This window comes from Muscardinus avellanarius (assembly GCF_963383645.1).
Source record: "Muscardinus avellanarius genome assembly, chromosome: 18".
Taxonomy (NCBI): domain Eukaryota; kingdom Metazoa; phylum Chordata; class Mammalia; order Rodentia; family Gliridae; genus Muscardinus; species Muscardinus avellanarius.
Genome location: NC_137804.1, coordinates 5,352,740 through 5,374,591, shown reverse-complemented (window position 1 = coordinate 5,374,591; position 21,852 = coordinate 5,352,740). Strand labels below are relative to the sequence as shown.

Here is a 21,852-nt window from a genome sequence, read left to right as displayed (position 1 = left end):
AGCATATGTAGTTTTGTAAACAGCTCAAGCTGTCTTCCACATGGGCGCACCATTTCGCATCCCTGCCAGCAGCCAACGAGAGTTCCTGTCGCTCCACATCCTCGCCAGCATTTGATGTTGTCAGTGTTCTGGATTTGGGCCATTCTGAAAGGTCTGTAGTAGTGTCTCCTTGTTGTTTGTTTTTGTAGTACTGGGGATCAAATCCAGCCCGCGTTGTTGTTTTGTGTTTCCTCTGACATGATGTGGATCATATTTTCATTTATTTGTCATGTATAATATCCTTGGTAAATTATCTAATAAGATCTTTGACCCGTTTTTAAACTGCCTTTTGATTTTTCTTACTGCTCAATTTTTAAGAGTTCTTGGTGTGTTTTAGACCACGGCCCATCATCAATTGTGTCTCTTGCAAACATTTCTCTCCCAGTCCATGGCTTCTTTCCTTCTCCTTGACGTTGTCTTTTGCAGAGCAGATGTTTTTGACTTTAATAAAATCTAGCTTCTCATTTATTTCTTTCCTAGATCATGCCTTTGAAATTTTGTCTAAACAGTCGTTGCTATACCCAAAATGATCTAGATTTTCTTCTCTGTTATCCTTTAGAACATTATAGTTTTGCGTTTTACATTTAAGCCTGTGGTTCATTTTTAGTGAATTTCTATGACTAGTGATAGTTTTGTCTGGATCCCTTTTCTTTCTCCTGTGAAAAGCTCTTCTCCCTTGCACTGCGCTTGCCCTTGGGTGAAAGGTCGCGGTCTCTGCTTCTGGGGGTGAAAGGTCGCGGTCTCTGCTTCTGTGGGTCTGTCTGTGCTTCTGTGGGTCTGTCTGTCTCTGGACTCTGTCCTGTTCATTGAGCTTGTTGTTCTTTTAGCAACACAGTCTTTACTGGAGGTTGACAGCAAGTCTCAAAGTTGGGTAGCTTATGGGCAAACACTACTTCAGCCTCAGCGCAGCCCTTTCCGGTATGATGCCAGTCCATACATCTGGACTCTAGCAAATGTAAAACCATCCCAGGAGGAGGCTGTGTTCTTGCTGTGAGGGAGAGAAAAACAGCTTTCATATGACCTTAATTAATCTCCAGCCAGAAAATGAGCCCTTCACTGGGAGGGGGCTCGGCCCTCTTGCTGTGGCTCAGCGTGATCCTCAAGTTCATGGTCGTGTGTTGGAAACCTCGACCCCACTGAAGCAGAGCAGAGAGGGAGGACGTGTAAGAGGCGATTCATCGCAGGCTAGCCCTCCTGAGTACACTGGCGCTGGCACCGCAGGAGCAGGTTGCTAATAAAGGATGAAGTCGGCTCCTCCCTCCTCCTGCCCCTCTCTCCCCCACCCCTTCCTTTCTCTCTTTTCCACCTTTCACCAAGGGGTGACGCAGCAGGACGGCTGTGGGCACGCCTCTCGACCTCAGACTTCCCAGCGTCCAGACCAGTGAGAAACAAACCTGTTCTTTATAAACCTCTTGGCCTCCGGCGCTGTGTTACAGCAGCACAAAATGGGTTGACGCCTCAGAGAGTGTGTGTCGGCGTCTCCGGTGGGAGAATTGGGGACGCGTCCTTCCTCAGCCGTAAGCCCGAGTCCTGTTCTCTGCAAAGTTATACAACCTGGTTTCACATCACGGGGGCCCCACTTGTTCTTATTTTGGTTCTGGATTTTGGACCAAGAAAAATCAACATAAAGATAATTAAGCATCATGTTCCACTCACAGCCCAGGGTCCACGCCCCGGGCAGAGAGCCGGGAGGCTGCTTGAGTTCTGTCTCCAGATCCTTTCAGTTCCTGAGCCAGCAGGAAACCAGATCCCTCCTCTCCGGGCGAGCCCTGCTTCCCTTCCCTTCCCTTCCACTAAGTTCAACAGAAACACGTCTCTCTCCTCCCTCCCCTCTCTTCTCCCCACCCCCGCTGGGAGAATGCAGTGGCTCACCCCTTCTCTGGCTCTGCCTTCCCCAGCCCCGTGGCCGGCCTACTGGGTGACCGTCCTCATCTCTCGTCCCCCAGACACAGCCTGGTCACAGGACCGCTCTGGTCCGGCCATTTTCCATTGAGATTTCCACCAGCCACGCGTTACCAGGCTCTGGGCTTGGGGCTGCCTGCCCATGGCACCTCTGCACCCTCCCCTCTGCTGGCTGGTGTGAGCAGGGAACAGGAGCAGTGCGCGGCACGGGGCACAAGGATTGTGTGTCCCGCCGCCATCTCCCCGCGGCAGGAGTGGGTAGACACGACCGGCGTCCCTTGGAGGGTGGTTTGACGTCTGCTTCCTGAAGAATTGTCACTATCAGGGCAACAGTCATGCAGGAGGACTGGCAGCCCGAGGCAGGAGAACAGTGGAGAAAGGAGAGCCCCCTCCTGCAAGTCAGCCTGCGGCCATCTGTCTCTACCTGGGTCCTCCCTTTCTCCTGGGCCACAGCTCTGGGGCTCGCCAGGGCCCTGGAGAAGCTGGTCCTGCCTTGAGCGCTGCCCTGCGGCCTCCGCCTAAAGGTCTGGTTGCTCTGGCATAGACCCCGGGGCTGTGTGCGCTCATGGACCCCTGCCTGTCACCCCGGCCTGGCAGTTGTCCTCACAGCCCCGGCCGGCCGGCAAGGTCTAGAGTCACGTCTGCATCTCTGCTCCCTCACCTGAGAAGGCTGTCTCTCTCCGAGCCTCACCACCCTGTGAGAAACAGAAATCCAGACGGTGCCCCTCTCAGGGCGGCCGCAGTGACTTGGAAAGGTGATGTGTGAACGCCTTCACAAACCCAGGGCGCCCTGAGTGTGTCTCTAAGGAAATTGTTACGTGTTGATCCCTGAAGAGATAAAGAGCCCCTCATCAGCCCGGCCTACCGGCATGCCCATCAAAATGAGGTCCCCCAAACGACATCCTATCCCTGGATGTTAATAAAAGTGCCCAGTGCTAAGGCAGCCTCTGGTTTAAGATTCAGTTGATGGAAAGAATATAAAACGAGTAGTCTCTCGCCCAGGCCTGTTCTCTGGCGACCACATTCTCCTCCCTGGAGGCAGCCTTTACTTTTAAATCGTTTTTCTGTATGGCACCCATAGATGCTTTCCCCACGGGCGGGAAAGTGGAGGCCACCCACTCCCCGCACACACGGCTTGCCGCTCTGCACAGTCTGGGCCGCTTCTTTCCCGCGCCCTCCTTCTCCGCTGTTTTCTGGACGTGGTATCTCATTTGCATTTTGCTTACCATAAGTGAAATGAAGCACAGTTTCTTCTTTTTTTAATTTTTTATTGGTGCATTATATTCATACATCATATTGGGGTAAAAAACTTGTGTGTACAGACATGTACACATCACTGATTTAACCCCTACCCAATTCCCACCCCATTCCCTCCCCGTCCCTCCTTCCCTTGCTCGGCTTAGTGGTTGACTTCGATATGTTTAAGTACATTGTGTGTCTTAGAGATTTTCCTCTTCCCCCCTCCTTTCTCCTCCTGTAGGTTGCCTTGTTTGCTCCTCTATAGGATTTCCTTTTTCATCTAGAGTTAGTTCCTCCTATGACCCATTTCTCCCTAAGTCTCACATATTAGGGAAAGCATCTGCTTTCTTATTTTTTGTGACTGACTAACCTCATTTAGCATAATGTCCTCCAGTTCCATCCATTTCTCTGAAAATGACATAATTGAGTTTTTTTGATGGCTGAGTAAAATTCCATTGTGTACATATCCCACAGTTTTGTAATCCATTCATCTGTTGATGGACATCTTGGCTGGTTCCATAGTTTGGCAATGGTGAATTGTGCAGCTATGAACATAGATACACATGCATTAGTTTGGTAGTTTGGTTTCTTTTCTTTTGGGTAGATACCCAACAGTGGTATTGCTGGATCAAATGGTAGATTTGTTCCCATTCTCCTGAGGATTCTCCATACTGTTTTCCAAAGTGGTTGCACTAATTTGCAATCCCACCAACAATGTCTTAGAGTTCCCACTTCTCCACATCCTCGCCAGCATCTGTTGTTGTTTGTGTTTTGAATGATTGCCATTCTAGTTGGAGTTAGGTGAAATCTCAGGGTAGTTTTGATTTGCATCTCTCTGATTGCCAGTGATGTTGAGCATTTTTTCATGCATTTATTGGCCATTTGGATTTCTTCTTTTGTGAAGTGTCTATTTAGTTCACTTGCCCATTTTGTTATTGGATGCAGTTTCTTGTCTAAAAGTTACATGAGCCACTGTGGTGTGCACACCTGTGACCCCAGTACTTGGGAGGCAGAGACAGGAGGATCAGTTCGCAGCCTGCCTCGGCTACTTAGGCCCTCTGCAACTTAGCAACTGTTTCAAAATAATAAAAAATAGTGCTGGGGGTGTGGCTCAGAGGCGGAATGCCTCTGGGTTCCATCCTTAGTAGTGCAGTAAATAAATAAATGCCATGCGCATTTCCTGTACACCGCCTCAGTGTACACTTTGCCCAGGTTTTGTAGCTGTTGTTTTGTTTTTGAGTTGACCTCCTACTCACTGGCTTGGAGGAGCCCTTACTCTGGAAGCAGGGCCTCTGTAGCGTAGCTGTTTTCCCAGTATATCCTTGACCTTTTGATTCCGTGCGTACTGGTTATTTAGATGCAGAATTTGATTTTATGTACTCAAATAGCAATCATACACTTTGGCAAGAAAGACTGGAGACTGAAGGCTTACCTTTCTGTTGGTGGGTCTTCACCACCTCCTCCTCTTCCTCCCCTTTTTCTCCTCCTCTTCCTCCCTTTCTTCTCTTCTTCCTTTTCCTCCTCCTCTTCCTCTCACCCACCATTACCCTTTGCCCTCCGCTCGCAGCCAGGTGAAGGGAAACTCTCAGCCAGGGCCGGAGCTCTGGCCTGGGATGGCCCAGAACTTGGAGTCGGGGACGCTGAGAGCGCAGGTTGGACGTACGGTAGAGGGTTTGACCTGGAGGGGAGCTGAACCAGAGTGTTGGGACTCCTCAGGGCACTGGAGGAAGCACCTGTTAGCGTGGGCATGGCTTCCAAACCTCCACCTCACTCACTGCCACCAGATGACCATCAGCAAGCCAGAGAGTTTAACCTAGTCAGCGAGTTGAAACCCGTACGGGGCAGTGAGCCACTGTGGCTGGGGCTGAGGCTCCTGCACACTCCTTCCCTAGCTATGCCGCTCTGAAACGCTAAGCCGGGCCCTCGTGGGTGAGCAGGGTCCTGGCTGTTAGGCTGTTATCACCTGAAATTAGGGGCTGGCAAAGGGGCCGACTGCTGGTCCTGCGTATCGGTGGCCCTTTCGGAATCCACTTCCTTTAACATAGCCTCAGGCAGAGTCCATGCCCAAGAGGACGGCTCATCTAGCACCTGCTCTGCCCGGGGGCCCGCAGCAGTCGACGGTGGCAGCAGCTGGGTCTTAGCTGGAGGGCGCGGCAGAGCTGTGCGCGTCTGGGGCAGATGGTGTCTCCTGAGACTGCACAAGCAGGAGAGAAGAAGCCAATGAGCGAGTTCACCAGCAGGTGGGCCGTTCTCTCCTGAGCACCCAGGTGTCCGGCGGGTGCACCAACTTGTCAGGACTAGTATCCGGAGAGTTCGTTCCGAATACCATTGCTGATTTCTCCCCACCCTTTGGCCATTCTCTAAGAGCCAGATTCTGATCTTTCTTTGAAAAGGTATTTCTCAAAAGAAATGTGTGCTCCCTCCGCTAGACACTCCCGCAGCAAGAGGGCATGCGCCGGGCTTTGATCCATAGGCATTCTTTTCAAGCTTGATCTTTTGATCTAACATTTTGTTTCTATGCTCTTAATGGTTTGCCTGAAAAATCACCTAAATATGAGGTCGCATAAGGCAAATACTTTGAAAAGCAAACTCCATGCCAATGCGTTGTTGTGATCCATAACAAAGTGAGACAGGATTGTGCTTCACACCCAGCCGGTGTTTCCAACGTGGGTGATGGGGAGAACGTCTAGGCTTCCTCTGCAGCATTGGGTTGCCAGCCTCGATGCTCCCCGGAGCCCAAGCAGCCGGGCACAGCAGGAGCTCTGCTTTGTCATGTCCTGACACGCTTAATCGGAAGAGAGAAATGGCTTGCTGTGCGGCGTTAGGGTTGGGGTATAGACTGTCCCCTGGAAGGCTCATGTATTGACAGTGCAGAATGTTCAGAGGTGACATGATTGAATCGTGATGTTCCCATCCATGGGTGGATCAGTCCATCAATGGATTAAAGGATTTATTGCGTGGTGAGGCAGGCAGGGTGTGGCTGGAGGAGGTAGAGCGCTCAGTTGTGGCCTTGGGGACCAGATAGATAGATAGATAGATAGATCGCTCCCCGGACCCCCTTCTCTGCTCCCTTTCTGCTTCCCGCCACCGTGCCTGAGCTCCATAGATGTGACCCAGCCTAACATGGACTGAAACCTCCAGGACTGTGAGCACACAAATCTTTCTTCCTCTGAGTTGTGGTCGGCAGGTATTTTGGGTCACAGCAGTAGGAATGCTGACTGGAAAACTGGGGATCCCTCCTGGTAGCTCCCAGGATCAGGAGGGGATCCACCTTGGCCTCAGCACTCTGGGGCCGGGGCTCCGTGAGGCCCTCTCTGGTGTCCTTCTCTGCTCTACGAAGATGCGGTGAGCAGTCTCAGCCAGCCTGAGGATTTCCTAGATGCTCAGCTCCACTAGAGACCGAGGTGGACCAAAACTGTGGTGTCCTTGTTAAAGTGCCCGGGCTTTCCCAAGAGGAGGCGGCATGAGTTACAGCCGCATGGTGGTCACGGCTTCTTTCATCCCAGGGTCTCAAAGCCTGTTCTGCCACCAGCACCCGCTGCTCTTTCCCCATCTCCTAACTGTGTCTCTGCGAGGATGAGGTGACAGAGGCCAAGGAGGCTGGTGAACCCGGCCTGCCAAAGCCTTCTAGAGAGGAGGGCCCGGCTTCTTCCACATTGCCCCGGGAAGCCCCAGAAACATCACTTTAGTTAATTTTATCCCAAGGCCAGTTTGACACTGGGCCAGGATGTTGTTTTCTGTGCATACAGTTCTGCTGGGCCCTGTGTGGCCCAGCAGATCTGCCCAGAGCAGGGGGTGCCTGCATGACGGGGCTTTGGGGTCAGCAGGCAGCTGGCCTATCTCTCCCGGGTAAAAATCCAGAGCCAGGTCCCTCAAGGGCACCACAAAGAATGTCCTCAAAGTGTGGTCCTGCCAGGGGCGGGGCAAGATCTCTCCAAGGGGCTGCTCGTTTTGCTCGGAACATTCATTATTAAAATGTTTCCAAGTGGAGTCTGTCAGTACTTGATGGGAGCCCCTCTACAAAAATAGCAGCCGGCGTGGGAATTTTCGTCTGTCCGGCCGTCAGTGCCAGGCCCGAATGTTGACTAATTGGTGCCTGCAAGCTTTAATCCAATCAACCAAAATGCACTTTAATTTTAATTTTCCTCTGTTTTAATCTTCCTCTGGATTTGTTCAGGGGAAGGAATCTCAGCGGCCCCAGTGCTCCAGGGAGAGGCACTGGATTGAGCGTAGGTGAAATTTAGAGTGCGAGGCGGTGCGGGCCCGGGGGCTCGACCTGGGGCTCCCCAGCGCAGCTCCCGGCTCGTGGAGAGGGAGCTCTCCAGGTGTGGGCAAGGTGACCGCTGCTGAGTCCAGGAGGTGCGTGGTCCTTCTAGAAGCGGCCACTCCCTGGGCCTGGCTGCCTGTGGCTGCAGGCTCAAGGCTCCGTGCAGACTGGGGTGCTGGCCTGTCCTCCAGGGGCCCCTTGAGCCCTCTGTCCTACCTTATGACTCCCAACTTGGTGCTGTGGGGTTCTGTGAACCTGGGGACAGGGACGAGGCCCGGCCCAGTAGCGGCCTGGGTATCCCTTCTCCGTGGGCTTGGCTGGGCCACTGCAGCCAGGGCTTTGGCTCAGCAGGACTTGTGGGTATGAGAAGGCGCGGCCAGCCACAGCAGCCGGCCCTCCCCCAGGGCTCCCGAGAGGGGAGGAAGACCCTTCACTATATGTGACAGTGGCCATGTATTAAGAGGTGGCTCCCTGTGCCAGGCCTGGTGGCGCACGCTTGTGATCCCAGCGTTCAGGAGGCTGAGACAGGGGGTTCACCGACAGCCTCAGCTACTTAGTAAGACCCTCTGCAACTCAGTGAGACCCTGTTTCAAAATAAAAGATAAAAAAAAAATAGGGCTGGGTATAGCTTGGAGGTAGAATGCCCCTGGGTTCCATCCCCAGTACTGGGAAGAAAAAAAAAAAAAAAAAAAAGGTGGTCACTTGCCAGGAATTAAAATGTTCACATAAGTCCATTGAAGAGAGTACTGATGGTCAGCTAGTTGGTCTCCCCTCCACCCTGAGAACCAATAGGCCACCCCACTGCCAGATTCAAACAGCAGCTCTGTGTAAGAATCTCCTCTTCCCTCCTCTCCCATCTCCTCTTCTCTCCCATCTCCTCTCCTCTCCGATCTCCTCTCCTTTGCAGAGGCCTCAGGGGTACTTGAGCTCTGATAGAAATCTCAGGGGTTCTGCTTCCGTAGGCTGAAGAGCTTCTCTCAGCCCCAAAGCGCTCCGTTAGCCCTGCCTGCGCATGGGCAGGTTCAGCGAGTTTGCTCACCAGTCGCCGGCCGTGCTGGTCTCTGGTCATCTTATCCCTCGGGCTGTGACAGCCAGTCAGCCTGGCCGGGGACTGGTAATGGCGCGCGCTCCTAGAAGTGACCCCGCATCCCTACCTCCTGCCCCTCTTAAGTGGCCTCCCTCCTGCAGCCTCCGAGCCCCCCCAGGCCCCTTCCTCCCCCAGGGCCTTCATTGTCACTATTGTTGTTCTTTGGGGCACAGATTCCCCCCCCCCCAGTTCCATGACTGGTCCTGCCCATCAGCCCATCCTCCGGCCCAGTGCCAACCCAGGGAGCCTGGCCACCCACGGCGCCATTTCTCTTCCCTGCTTTATTCTGATGAGTCTCCTGCCTTCTCACATGAGCTGTTTAAGTGGTCTTTCTTGCAGTAGAAGCTCAGACCCGCGGCCCAACTAGGCTGTGCCCCAGAAGCTAAGCACCTCCCTGGTCCTGGAGGCCCCCCATCTTTTGAACCATCTAGGGGAGGCGGAGGGCCTTGAGGTGAGGACCGGCGTCACAGTGGAGCCTCGGCTTAGGACACAGCCATGTTCGTGGCCTGTCTCTGCAGTCAGGGTCCGCGCACAGGCTTACTTTGGGTGTTTTTGCTTTACAGTATAAATATCCTATGTATAATGGCGGAGCCACCACAGCGCAGTTTAGGGGTCAGCGGCGTCTTCACTTTGCAAAGTGACGGATTGGCCGAGCCTCTTGACCTGACAGCCCTCTGCTTCCTCCATCCCACGGGCAGTGCAGAGGAAGGCTGGGGCCAGGCACCACAAAGCCACCTCTCCAATCCGCTTCTCTCCCACCGAAAAGTCCCCTCCCCGTACCCCCCCCCACACCAGTCACAACACAGTTGGTGAGGCCACCATCAGACAGACATGGCGGTGTGCCTGCACATCTCTTCCTAAGCACTGGCTGGGATGCGTGTGGTCCGGCTTGGCGCGACATCGCTCGCAGCCACGTCTTAGGACGCAGCCTCTCACAGCAGACCGCACGAGGCTCGCTCCCGAGTGCTGCTCTAGTGAGGAAGGAGTCCGTGGCGGGAAGCCCAGCGCCGCGGCCCGGGAGCCTGGGCCCCCACACGTTTCTGGCTACACACTTGGCTTCGGTTCTCTGGGCTGAATGGTACAGTCTGATCCTGTATTTCACGAGAACTTTCTGTGGGCCAATTTTAGCTTATTCTCATATCCGCAGGAGGTCCACAACTATATTTTTTTTTTGCCAATTAAAACTGTTTCTCCCTCTCTTATTTTGGACCTGGCTGCTGTGGATAGTTTGTTGGGCCAGGCCTAAGAGATCTCCCAAACCAGCCCTATTACAGTCACCACTTTAAACCTACTGGATTTAATGGCCAGAAACTGATGTAATTATGAGCAGTTTCTAGGCAATGAGGGCATTTTTACTGCCCCGCGGAGGGCTGAGAGCATCGGCTGGCCTCAACTGCTCAAAAGGAGGACGACGTGGCTATGGATAATTTTCTTCTGGAAAATAATCGTGGGCCAAGGAAAAAACCTTCAGCTTCTCAGCAAGGCATCCCCATGGCCTCGGAGTTACAGGCACCCCAGGTACAGGCAGGATTCTTGGGCAGGAGAGGAGAACGGGCTGCCGGGCAAGGCCAGGGAGCAGGCAGACACCAGGAAGGTCGAGACCTGTGTGCTCCAAGTGGAAGACTGTCAAATCGGGGTCAGCTGCTGTCACCGTGGTCAGCCAGCCTGGTGCAGGGGCTCAGCGGCGGGTGGGAGGAGGCGGGGCCTTTGGGAAGAGCGTGGGTGGATCCTGAGGTGGGGAAATGGGGTCAAGTGTCAGTGCCAGGGCCTGCTGGCTGGGTGACCTCGAGCAAGTGCAAGCGATGTCACACCAAGCTGGACCACACGCATCCCAGCCAGTGCTTAGGAAGGAGATGTGCAGGCATGTCTGTCTGATGAGGGCCTCACCAACTGTGTTGTGACTGGGGATGACTTGCTGAAGGTTTTTTCCTTGGCCCGCGATTATTTTCCAGGTAAGAGATGTCATCGTCAGAAAGAGTAAACTCTACCATGTTTCTGAACGTCGCGGGCACTCACAAGTGTTAGCTTCCTGTCTTGACTGAAAGCCCAAGCCCTTTTCAGCCCAAGGCTTTCTGACACAACTAGTCCTAGAGACAGGTGGGCCCCTGATTTCTTTCTGAAAGCCAGGCTTTACTGTTTTGTCCCCGTGCCCGGTTCCACTGAGCGCATGGCGCAGGGGCTCACGCAGCTCCTGAGCGGGAGGCAGCCTGCCGCCTTCTTCCCCTCCTGTCCCCACCGCCTCCGTGAGTAGCCACCATGTTCCAGAGGCCACCAGCTCCCTGAGGCTTGGGGCTGAGTGTCCCTCTGAGTTAAAGCTGACCTGTGCTTCAGCAGAGCAGGAAGGACGCCCCCATGACAGCCCACCTGGACTCAGAGATGGCACTACTCACCCCGGATGCCGCACATGGTACTCTGCGATCCAGGTATCTACCTCCAGAGAGGCAGGCCTGCTGGGGGCTGAGCTGCATCCAGACCAGCAAGGTTTTGTGCTGGGCCTGCCTGACCCGGTGATCAGCAGGCCCACCCGCAGGGTCCCTTAAAGCCCCTTTTCTGCCTCCTACCCCAGACTCTTAGGGGCCTCGCTCGCTTTTGCTGAGAAGATACCGGTCCTTGGTGGACTCCAGGGAGGACAGGTGCCACCAGGAAGCTGAGGCTGTGCTCTGTCTCAGCACCCCGAGGCCCGGCTGAGCAGGAGCGCTCGGATGCTGGAAAGACCCCCCAGAATGCACAGTGCCACGCCAGGCCGGGAGGGACCGCCGGAGTCCTCACACTGACCAGCGCCTCTGCGGGTTCTCTCCCGGGGCCGGTGGTGAGGGACAGCGCGTCTCCATGTGCCTGGACAGGGCGCTTTGAAGTTGTATGAAAACCCCAACCAAGAAAAGGCAGCGTGTGCGTTCAGAAAGCAAAACAAAGGGGCGCTGGGTGGTTTGTTTTGACAGTTAAGCTCTCTGAAGCAGAGCCGTCAGTTACCTGCTTGTTTTTACTTGTATTTATGAGCTCCGAGGCCTACAGAATCCGCCCTCCCCAACCCCGTGCGGGTGTCTGTAATAACCGGCTCCGAGGGCTGCCCAGCCCCGGTGTTCTGGCCGCCGGCACTGCCCGGGCCTGCTGACAGGCACCCCCGGGTGGAGGGCCGGCGCCGACTTGCCTCCGCTTTGCCACACACATTCAGGATCACCAGCAACGCAGACGTGCGCATGAGCACGGCACCTCCCTGCCGGGCCACCACCTCTCTCCCCACACCGGGAGACGTTGAACAGAGGAGCCCGCTCTGCAGCATCCGGCGAGCCCCGTGAGAGCCGCGACTCGCTCACGGGTGTACGTTCCCGACGAGCTGCCCTGGGCAGAGGGAACAGAGGCGCATCCTGGTCCACGGGCTTCTGCAGGCCTTAGGAGGGGCACAGGCGCCAGGCGCGGAGGCTCCCCCGGGGGCCTCTGCGGGCAGGCTGCTGCCCTGGGCACCTCACAGCACACCTGCAAACTGGAGGCTGGCCGGCCGCAGGGCGCTGCCACTGTCAGAAGGCAGAGGTGGCCCGGTATGGTGGCGCACACTTGTAACCCCAGCATTCAGGAGGCCAAGACAGGATCGCGGTTCGTGGACAGCCTCAGCTACTTAGGCCCTTTGCAACTCAGACCCAGTTTTAAAATAAAGAATTAAAAAAAAAAAAAAAGCCGGGTGTGGTGGCGCACACTTGTAAGCCCCGCGCTTGGGAGGCAGAGACAGGAGGATCGCGCAGTTTCGGAGCCAGCGCGCTGGCTTAAGAGACCCTGTTTCCAAATAAAAAAGTACAAAAATAGGTCTGGGAGGGTACCCCAGAGGTAGAAGGGCTTCCAGGAACCCCATTACCACCAAAATAAATAAATAAAAATAAAAATAAAAAAATAAAAAGCAAATAAATAAAAATAGGGCTGGGGTTGTAGCTCGGAGGTAGAATGTCCCTGGGTTTCATCCTCAGTACTGAAAAACAGAGACCCTCCCTGAGTGTGATCCCTAGAACTACAAAATAAAAAGGCAGAAGGGGCTCCTCATGCTAGCCTAGACTGAGAAAAGAGCCAACCCTAACTCCATGCTGCAGGGGGGTATGTACAAAGAAAGCCACAGCCTTAAAACTCGGGAGCCTTCTAGGGGTCGCGGGTGACCCTGCAGGACACAAGGCGCTCCTTTCAGTGCTTGGGTCTACCCAGCGATGCACGGTGCTGGATCGACTGTCACAAGAAAGTAGCCACAGCAGAAGGTCCAGCGTGTATTATCTGGATATATTACACTGTATGTTTTATTTTGCTTATGTGTAGTTTCACTATCTTAAACATCCATTTGGAGCAGTTGGTTAATTTTCATTCAATACAAATATTGGTATTGTCGTGATACATTATCCTGTCACCCTTGACTCTGCTCTTAGATACCCCCACCCCCTGGGTTTGGGTATGTTTTGCACTTCTGTTTTCTAGTTTCTTGGGGAGAAAGCTTGGATTTCTTTTGGGGGGACATTTCTTCTCTCCTAATACAAATATTTGGTAGTATGAATTTCCCTTTTGGCACTGCTTTGGCTGTACCCCACAGGCTGTGATACGTGGTATAGTCGGTCTTTCACCTGAGAATATGTTCTGATTTACCTGGGGATGTCCTCTTTGACCCCTGGATTATTTAGACACTTGTTGTTTAATTTCCAAGTGACTAGAAATATTCCTAAGTTATTAATTTCTAGTTTAATTTCATTGTGACTGGATGATTTTATCTGGTTCCGATTATTTTAAGTTTGTTGACATTTGTTTTATGACAAAGAATATTTGTACATTGGTGAACGTATAAAATTTCTAGGGTCTTGGGAAAATGCACATCCTGTTATTGACGAGGTCGGTGCACTACAGATGCCCATAGGATCCAGTTGGCTATGGTGTCCCTTTTTTCCTTTACAGCCCTATTGAGTTTTATTTTTGGGTTTTGTTTATTCATTCTACTTCGTGTGTGTGTGTGTGTGTGTGTGTGTGTGTGTGTGTGTGTAACTGGGGGGGGGGGAACCCAGGGGCTTTCTACCTCCGGGCTATACTCCCAGCCCTATTTTATAATTTATTTGGAAACAGGGTCTCACTAAGTTGCTGAGAGCCTCACTAAGTAGCTGAGGCTGGCTTTGAACCTGTGCGATCCTCCTGTCTCAGCCTCCCAAGCGCGGGGATTACAAGCGTACGCCGCCACACCCTGCTCTACTTGTTATTCTAAGAGGAATTTCAAAGTCTCCAACTACAGTGTGGATTTGTCATTTTTCCTTCCAGTGGTCAGTTTTTCCTTTGTGTAATTTCTTTTGGTAGATGCATAAACACTTGTTATGTCCTCTTGGTGATAGAAGTTTGTTGTCAAAATCTTCTGTCCTATTTATCCCTAGTAATCTCCTTTGCTCTAAAGTCTACTGTACCTTATATTAATGTGGCCATTCTAGCTTCCTTCTGATTTAATGCTTGCATGGTGTGTTAGTCAGATTTGCTATAAAATTACTATAAAAATAGCTAAAATCATCAGTTTATGAAAAGGTTTAGTTTGACCCATAGTTGCAAGCTCTTGTCTGTGATCAGCCAGCCCTGTTTTTAGGCCGTGGGTGGTGGGCGAGCACAGCATGTGACGGTGGGAGCTTGTGGTTGAACACAACTGCTTCATGATGGGGAGGAAGGGATGAGATCTCACTGTCTCCTATGAGGACACACACCCCAGGTGACCTAAAGACCTCCCACTAGGCCCTGCCCCTTAAAGTTTCTCCCATCTCCCAACAGTGTCCTGCCAGGGACCAAGCCTGTAAAACGTGGATCTTTGGAGGATATTCTCAGTCCAAACTCTAGCGCGTGGCCTAGCTTTTATCCATCTCTTCACTTTTACCCACTCCATCTCACTTTACTTGAATTAAGATTCTTTTAGACAGTCTATTGTTGGGTTATTCTTTTAAATCATCCAGAAAAATCTCTTGCTGTATGTAGATCGTTTACATTTAGTGTAATTCTTTGTATATCAGGATTTAGTCTACCTTTCTGTTTGATTTGTTTAGTCCTCATGCTTTCATTTCTTTATTTTGTCCTTGTTTTCAGTATTATGTTTTTGTGCTACCTGAGCATTTTTAGGGTTACCATTTTTATTTATTACCTTTTCCATGCTATCTCTGTATAATTATTTTTAGTGTTTGCTATTTGAATTATGAAATACTTAACGTTTCCCAGTGTGCCTATGATCAGTATGTCACCGCTTCAGTTGGAATACAGAGCCTGGGTTCCAGTCGTCTTATATGCTGCACACACACGTCCTCAGTGGACAGTGTTAGGTTTTTTGCTTTTCTCCCATGATGCACCTTCCAAGGAAAGGGAACATTTCTGCCACATCGCCCTCATTGCTCACCCTTCGTTCCTGGTGTCCAGGTTTCTTTCTGGTTCTGTTTTGTCCCCGCTGACAATCCTTTTGGATCCGCTTTGCTCCTCGAAGCCTTTCTTCACCTGAGAATGTCGGTTTCATTTTCATTCCTGAATGATATTTCGCTCTCGTATCATTTCTGAATCACACCTGCTAGATTCAGAATTCTAGTTTGGCAGTTCATTTTTAGCAAAGATGTGCCGCCATGTCCGTCTGGCCTCCTGTTTCAGGGGAGGGGCCCGGGGGTGCCTTCAGGCTGTTGCTGCCCTCTAGGTCCTGCGTCCCCTGCCGCTGATGTCAGGATGCTTTGTCTTCAGCAGATTCGGTCACGCCTTTTCGTGGATTTCGGGGGCTGTATCTTGCCAGCCTGTAACTCAGCTTTCTCTCAAGCTCGCAGTAGTTGTGGTGTGATTTCTTCAGATCTTTCAGCCATTCACTCTCGGCCTCCTCCTCCTGCAGTTTCAGTGGCTCAGGCTTCTGTCGTGGGCCCACGGGTTCCCGGGACACCACTGTCCACTATTTTTCTCTCTGTGGCTCAGATGGGATCGTTTCTGTTTATCTCTCTGAGTTCACTGGCTCACTGACCTCCATTTTCCTATTACGTCAACCTCGTGAAAATGTTCAAGCTTATTCCATTTTCAGTTCTGAAATGCCCATTTGGTCTTGACTTTCCCTCTCCGTCATGTCTTTACATCTTCTACGTTTGTACTGATGGTCTATCCTAACGCTGCTTTCAAGAGAGCTGGTGCTGTTTGCATTTTTATATCACTTGAAAGCCTTTGTCGGAGAATTCTAACATCTGTCGCTTTATCTGCTATCTTGTATTGATTGTCCTTTCTTATGTGACTTGAGATGTTCATGGTTGTTTGTATGCCTGGTGATTTTGAGTTTTATCCTGGGCGTTTCAGTTTGGGTTGTTTGGGGTTCATTCCCCCTCCCCCAGTGCTGGAGATCAAACCTGAGACCTTGAGTCTGCCAGGCAAGCATGCATGCCTGGCCCTATTCTGGTCATTTTAAATCTTACAGCATACAATGCCGTCTTGTTGAAATATCACTGAGAACGTTGATATTTTGGTTTTAGCAAGCCGTTGTGCTGGTTAGGCTCAGCTGCAAGCTGAGCCGTGATTTCAGATGTTTTCAAGGTTGTACAGAGCCAGGTGGTTTTGTTGGGTACACCCTGCCCTCAGGGGCCCAGCTGGGGTGGGGGGCAGGGTTTTTTTCATCTATTAGGTCCGTTCTCCAAAGTCTAGGGATGTGCCCACGGACTCATAAAGAGTGGTGAGGGGATGCATTCTGAGCTCTTCCTCAGGACTCCCTAGAGCTCTCTCCTGGGTCGTCCATTTTCTGCCTCACTAGAAACCACCCATTTTCACAATTGGGCCATGCTGGTGGCCAAAAGGAGCTTGGGCAGCAGACTCCTGCCGCTGGCTGCCATTGTGGGCCCCCTCCCCCAGAGCTGCCTGGGGCCGCGGGTGCATCAGAATGGAGGGAAAGGAACAAAAGCACATGTAAATGTAAATGTTTATATCAGAGGTTCCAATTCTGGGTAAGATGAAGAAAACATACTGCTGCCCTGCCTCTCCCTCCGAGCGCAGGTGTCAAGCCTGAGCAGAACGCACAGCCCTGCCACTCGAGAGGCTGTGGGTGGGTGGTGCGGGGAATTGACATGCAGTTTTGTTAAGACGCAGATCTTTGCAGAAATTCCAGCTGAGGCCAGCTGGAGTGGCGGCGGGTCTCCGGCCCACTGGGGAAGTGGGAGAGGATCCGAATAAACCTGAGTTCAGACCCATGCTGAGGGCTAATTGCCCCTGGAGCCCTCCCGTGCCTGGGACCCCCTTGAGGAGGAGGGACCTGCTCATCAGCCCCGGGTGGGGGCTGGGGGCTCACCTCCCCCGCCTGGGAGCTGTGGGGGTCCCCATTCTCTTCCCCGTAGGGTGTGGGTTTGTGGTGGTCATGGCCTGGCCCGCTCACTCGAGGCTCGAGTGCGGTTCGTGGTCCTCCCTGCAGTCCACTGCCCGACCCCAGGCGGCGCGCTGCCGCTCACTCTTAGCATCTCAAGCAGCAGGCTGTGCCTTCTGCTTCTGAGAGTATAACTCCATCTTTTCCGTCAAAGCAATAGCTTCGCTCAGGCTCCATTCTGTAGCTGCCCTTGTGTGACCCTGTGTGTGCTTGTAATTTTATGAAGATGTCCATTTCCTAAGCCGGGCGTGGTGGCGCACACTGTAATCCCAGCATTCTGGAGGCTGAGACAGGAGGATTGTGGTTCACAGCCAGCCTCAGCTACTTAGGCCCTCTGCAACTCAGTGAGGCCCTGTTTCAAAAAATAAAAAATACCCCAGGCGTGGTGGCGCACGCTTCTAATCCCAGCATTCAGGAGGCTGAGACAGGGATCGTGGTTCATGACAGCCTCAGCTCCTAAGTGAGGCCTTTTGCAACTCAGACCCTGTTTCAAAATAAAGAATAAAAAATAGGGCTGGGGTTGACACTCGGAGGTAGACTGCCACTTGTTTTCATCCCCAGTACCACCAAAAAAAAAAAAAAAAAAAAAGAGCTGGGGGTGTAGCTTGGAGGTAGAATGCCCCTAGTTCCATCCCTAGTGCCACAAAAATAAATAATAAAAGAATTCAGAGATGGGAGCTGGGCGTGACTGGTGAGTCCGGAGGGGCAGGTCTGAGTGGAGTCAAAGGCCCACTCCTAAAGCCTGCCTCTCTGCCTCCCCAGAGATGGGCTCGGTTTGTGGAGGGGTCTGGGTGCCCAGAGAGGTCAGTAACCAGCCAAGCCCTGCCTGGCCTACGTGTGAGTCTGCAGATATGTGGCTAGGTTGGGGCACCCCCTTGCACTGCTCTTAGGTCTGCTGCTTCTCCCAGGCTCCCAGAATCACTATCCTTCTGCCTACATGGGCGAGATCACGCGGGACTCAGAGCCCCAAGGACAGATCTGCAATTTGTAGCCGGCCAGCAGGTTCCAGGCTGACAGCATGGTTTCACTTTAACTGGGAAGTTGAGACTTCCATTCAGCCATCCCTCCTGAGGACCCCAAGGACTCCCTCCCTGAGCTGGTCATCTCCAGCCCCAGGACACCCCTGTGCCCACCCAGTGGGGCGCCACAGTCTGGGCTGGGTCCCCGACCATCAGCACCCCGGGCAGGCTCCCAACGCCACAGGCAGCCGCGGCTCCACCTGGGCCTGACACTGGGGTGCTCGTCAGCAGGCACAGGCCAGGCCAGGCCCCGCTGACCACGTCCTCTCCGTCCCTTGCAGATCACCTCCAACCAGAAGCACTCAGAGAGCCTGCAGCGCGCGGGCAGCCTCCGGCAGGCCCTGCAGCGGCTGGCCACAGCCGACAGGTAAGTGGCCCTGGGCACGGTCACCGTGGAGGTGGATACAGGGTCCCTGGGGGAGGTCTTGCCCCCCTTCAGGGTTGAGTAGGGAGACAGGCAGCACCTGCTCAGAGATGCCCTTGTCCCTGCCCCGTGGACTGCCCTCCGACCAAGCAGGACGGGCAGAGTCTTCCTAAGCCAGCTGCTCCAGGGCCAACTTGGAGCATGCAGAACAGCAGCTGGCATCCAGAGGCTGCCAGTGCAGGGTGAGGCCAGCCTCCCAGGCCTCCGCCGGAGGCGCGTCCCCGGACCAGGGCCTGTGACACTGGCAGGCAGGTACCGCGTCTCCCCAGCCTGCATGACGCTGACGCTGCGTAGAGCTGGGGCTGGGGCGCACTGGGGCTGCCCCAGCGACGTGGGAGGTGAGGCTGCTCAGTCTCATGCTCCCCAGGCACCTGTCAGCTGGTGCTGGGTGCCCGCTCCTGGGAGGCAGCGCCATGGGAGGGGCGCCATGACTGCCGCTGCCGTTGCTCCCGGGGCTGAGGAGCCCATGCAGGCCCCGCCCTGGGGCACTGCCCAAGGGGTGCTGCTGGTTCTCACTGATGTGTGAGGCGTGGACTTCGTGCCTGGCCTTTGCTGTGGCTTGTGTTTTCTGCACCCCGCTTCCTGGTGTGTGCTGGGTCTGGTGTTGGTCTGGAAGGGAGCTTATGGTTGCAGCCTGCAGGGGGCGGCGCTCCAGCCAGCCGCCAGCCAGCCATATTCTTACCTTGGCCTGCCAAAGAGCCGGTTCTTGCCCAGGTGTTCCAGAGATCGGGAAAGAGGCTGGCCTGGATGCTAGGGCCATGTTGGCTTGCTGGGCCCCTGTGCCGGGAGGCTGGGGCACAGGGGCTGGGCTATGCCTTCTGCTAGATGGGTTTGTGAGGAGCACGTGGCTTCCGTCCCCACGATCCTGGCCTCACGCGGTTAAGGGGAGACCGGCTGAGAAGTGGGATTTGATAGCTCCTGAGTGCCCCAGCCCCCTGGGCACTGCCCTCACGGGACTGGTCACTAGCAGGGCACTCTGCCCGCCTTTAGGCCAACCCTAGCACGTCCTCGTGCTGGGAGAGCTGGCCCCAAATGTGGATCCGATGTGTTTAAATAAGACTCGGCAGTCCACGCGGGAAGCTGCGGCCTCCCTCGCACCTCCGGGCCAATCTCGTCTCATCTGGCCTGGCTCTGTCCAGATGCCGCCCCAGGAGCTGCAGTGGCAGGGCTCCTGGCTCTCAGGGAGGCTGGGCTGCCATGGCAGGCAGGCAGGGTAGGTGGCGTGGCCCACCAGACGAGCCCAGGCTGAGCCAGAAGCAGACCGAGTTCAAAGGCACTCCGCCACCCTTGGGGCTTTGATGCCAGGAGCAGGAATTCATGGCATGGCCCCGGGTCCCACTGCCCCGTCTTTCATGTGGCACCCCACCCGCACACTCCGCAAGGGCGCTATTTCTAGGCAGTCCTCACGGAGTGCGCCGTGAGCTCGTTTTACACTTCTGGGGCCGCTGTAATGCCAGCCTCACTTCTTTCTTTACTAACAGTTGTTAAATGACAGGTTACACTTTGCTCAGGAAACGAAGTGTCCACATTAAGCTCCAGAGGCTGTTGACAGCAGGGCGCAGGGTCGGTGAGGACGCACTGGCCTGGGATGCGTGCGTCCCTCCCAGCAGGGCGCGGGTCGGCGAGCACACGTGGGGCCTGGGATGCATAGGTCGCTCCCAGGAGCTACGTAGGCCACTTACGTCCAGGCCTTCAGCCTAGCTGCCGTGTGCCGCCACCTTTCAGCCTGGTCGCACTCCTGGCAGGTGGGGTGGCTCAGTGAGTGGAACCAGGGTCAGGAGCAGGCTCGCTAAGGGACACTGGCGTGGCCAGTCCTGAGAGCACCGGGCTGGGGGCGATGGGGGTCCTGTCCTCAGGCCCAGCAGGTTCTGATGGGCCACTCTCGGGGAAGAGGGTCCCAGCCCGTGCAGGCCGCTGAGTGGCTCTTCTCTGCTCTCATAGTTCCTCTGGTGACAGTGTGGTGGCTTCTCTGGCCCTGGAAGTCCTCCAAGTCATGGGCCCCCGGCAAGAAGGCACCTAGCAGGCCCAGGCTGCACCCGACCCCGGCTGTGCAGGGAAGGCCTGCTGCGGCCCGTCACATCACCAGCCGTGCTGGACCAACCTAATAAAGTCAGCTGAATCCAGAACCTGAGACTGCCGCCTCTCACTCACTCTGGACCTCCTGGGTCCTCTGGGATGCGACTGCCAAGCCAGGTCCTAGGCGGGGATGAGCGAGTCCAATGGCGGGGCCGAGCAGAACTGTTCCCCAGCTGCGCCAGGGCGGGCTTCAGCCTCATCTCCCTCGAGCTGCCCTCCAACTTTGGCCACCACCCACCACCCCAAACCTTCCCGGCTACTGTCCCGTGGCCTCTCACACACGTGTTCCTTGTTCCTTCACATACGTGCCACAGAATGTGTTATGTCCAGCACATGAGAACACTTGGTGAACACAGGAAAAGTCTGGGGGAAGGTCACTCTTTTTTGTCAGTACTGAGGATTGGACCCAGGGGCATTCTTCTAGGCTACACCCCCAGCCTCATTTAACTTGTTTTGAAACAGGGTCTAAGTCGCCGTGGGTCTGAGTTGCTGAGGCTGGCCCCGATGCAGCGATCAGGCCCAGGCCTGGTGGAAGGCTCACTCTTGAACCTGGACTAGAAGGTAAGCGTGGTCCTGGGCAGCCCCGACTGAGGCGAGCCAAGGCCATCCCTCGGCCTCACGGGGCCTCATTTTCCCCATCTGAAATGAGAAAGGCCAGACTGGGTCAGGCCGCTGACCCTCTCCTGCACGGCAGACGAGGCCAGACGGGTTGCCACAGGCAGAGCCCCCGCAGGTGGGATGGGCGCGGCAGGCACAGATGGCCAGTCATGGGGCACCGCCGGCTCCACTGACGCAGGATCTGGGTGGCTGGATAGTTTCCATTTGGCGGTGGTGCCCGGCTGCATCCAAGGCCGCCAGTCCGTTCCTTGGCCCTGCCGTGGCTTGCAAGGCAGCCTCGGTGTCACTGCCCAGCGGAGGACACTCGAGCCCCAGACCTTGGCTGTTCGCAGGACCCTCACTCTGGCCTCACACGCCCCCAGCAGGGGTGGAAGGGGGCCTGCAACTAAGCTTCTGGCCTTCCCAGGAAGTATTCTGAGCCAAGATTCCTCTTCCTCCTTCCCCTTTTCAGTCAGGCAGGGAGCGCCTTTGCTGTTGAACACAAGGCTTTAATGCCCAGGAACATTTCGGATCAAGTGTTGGGTGAACAGCACCTGCGTGGGCCAGGCGTCTGGACAGGCAGGGAGGGTGAGGGTCCACGCGTGGGCCTGCCCGCTGGGAGGCCGCACCTCCAGGACGGTGCCTGCCGTGTGGATGCTAGGCCGCTCCCGAGCAGCTCCCTTCCCCGTGCCCAAGCTTCAGCCTCTCCGGGGTGAAGGTGGCAGGCAGGAGCACCAGCGAGGGCTTGCAGCCGGGCGACTGGCTCTGCACACAGCAGCTCGGCTCACGTGTCTGTCTCCCACCTGACCTAGTCAGGCACTCAACACAGGCAGGCGTTGTCCACGCTTTGGCACA

The 21,852-nt window shown here is 54.5% G+C and overlaps 1 protein-coding gene across 1 annotated transcript in view; it reads left to right on the top strand.

Moving 5' to 3' along the window:
• The window catches only part of ULK4 (unc-51 like kinase 4), a gene marked incomplete at both ends in the record, with an annotated part of 268,478 nt that extends 248,134 nt beyond the window's left edge, over positions 1-20,344 (top strand). Inside the window, 2 exons of the mRNA XM_080715872.1 lie at positions 18,182-18,267; positions 20,266-20,344. Coding sequence (XP_080571998.1) covers positions 18,182-18,267; positions 20,266-20,344 — 165 coding nt within the window. The remainder of the gene's footprint in view (positions 1-18,181; positions 18,268-20,265) is intronic.
• Positions 20,345-21,852: the final 1,508 nt, after the last annotated feature.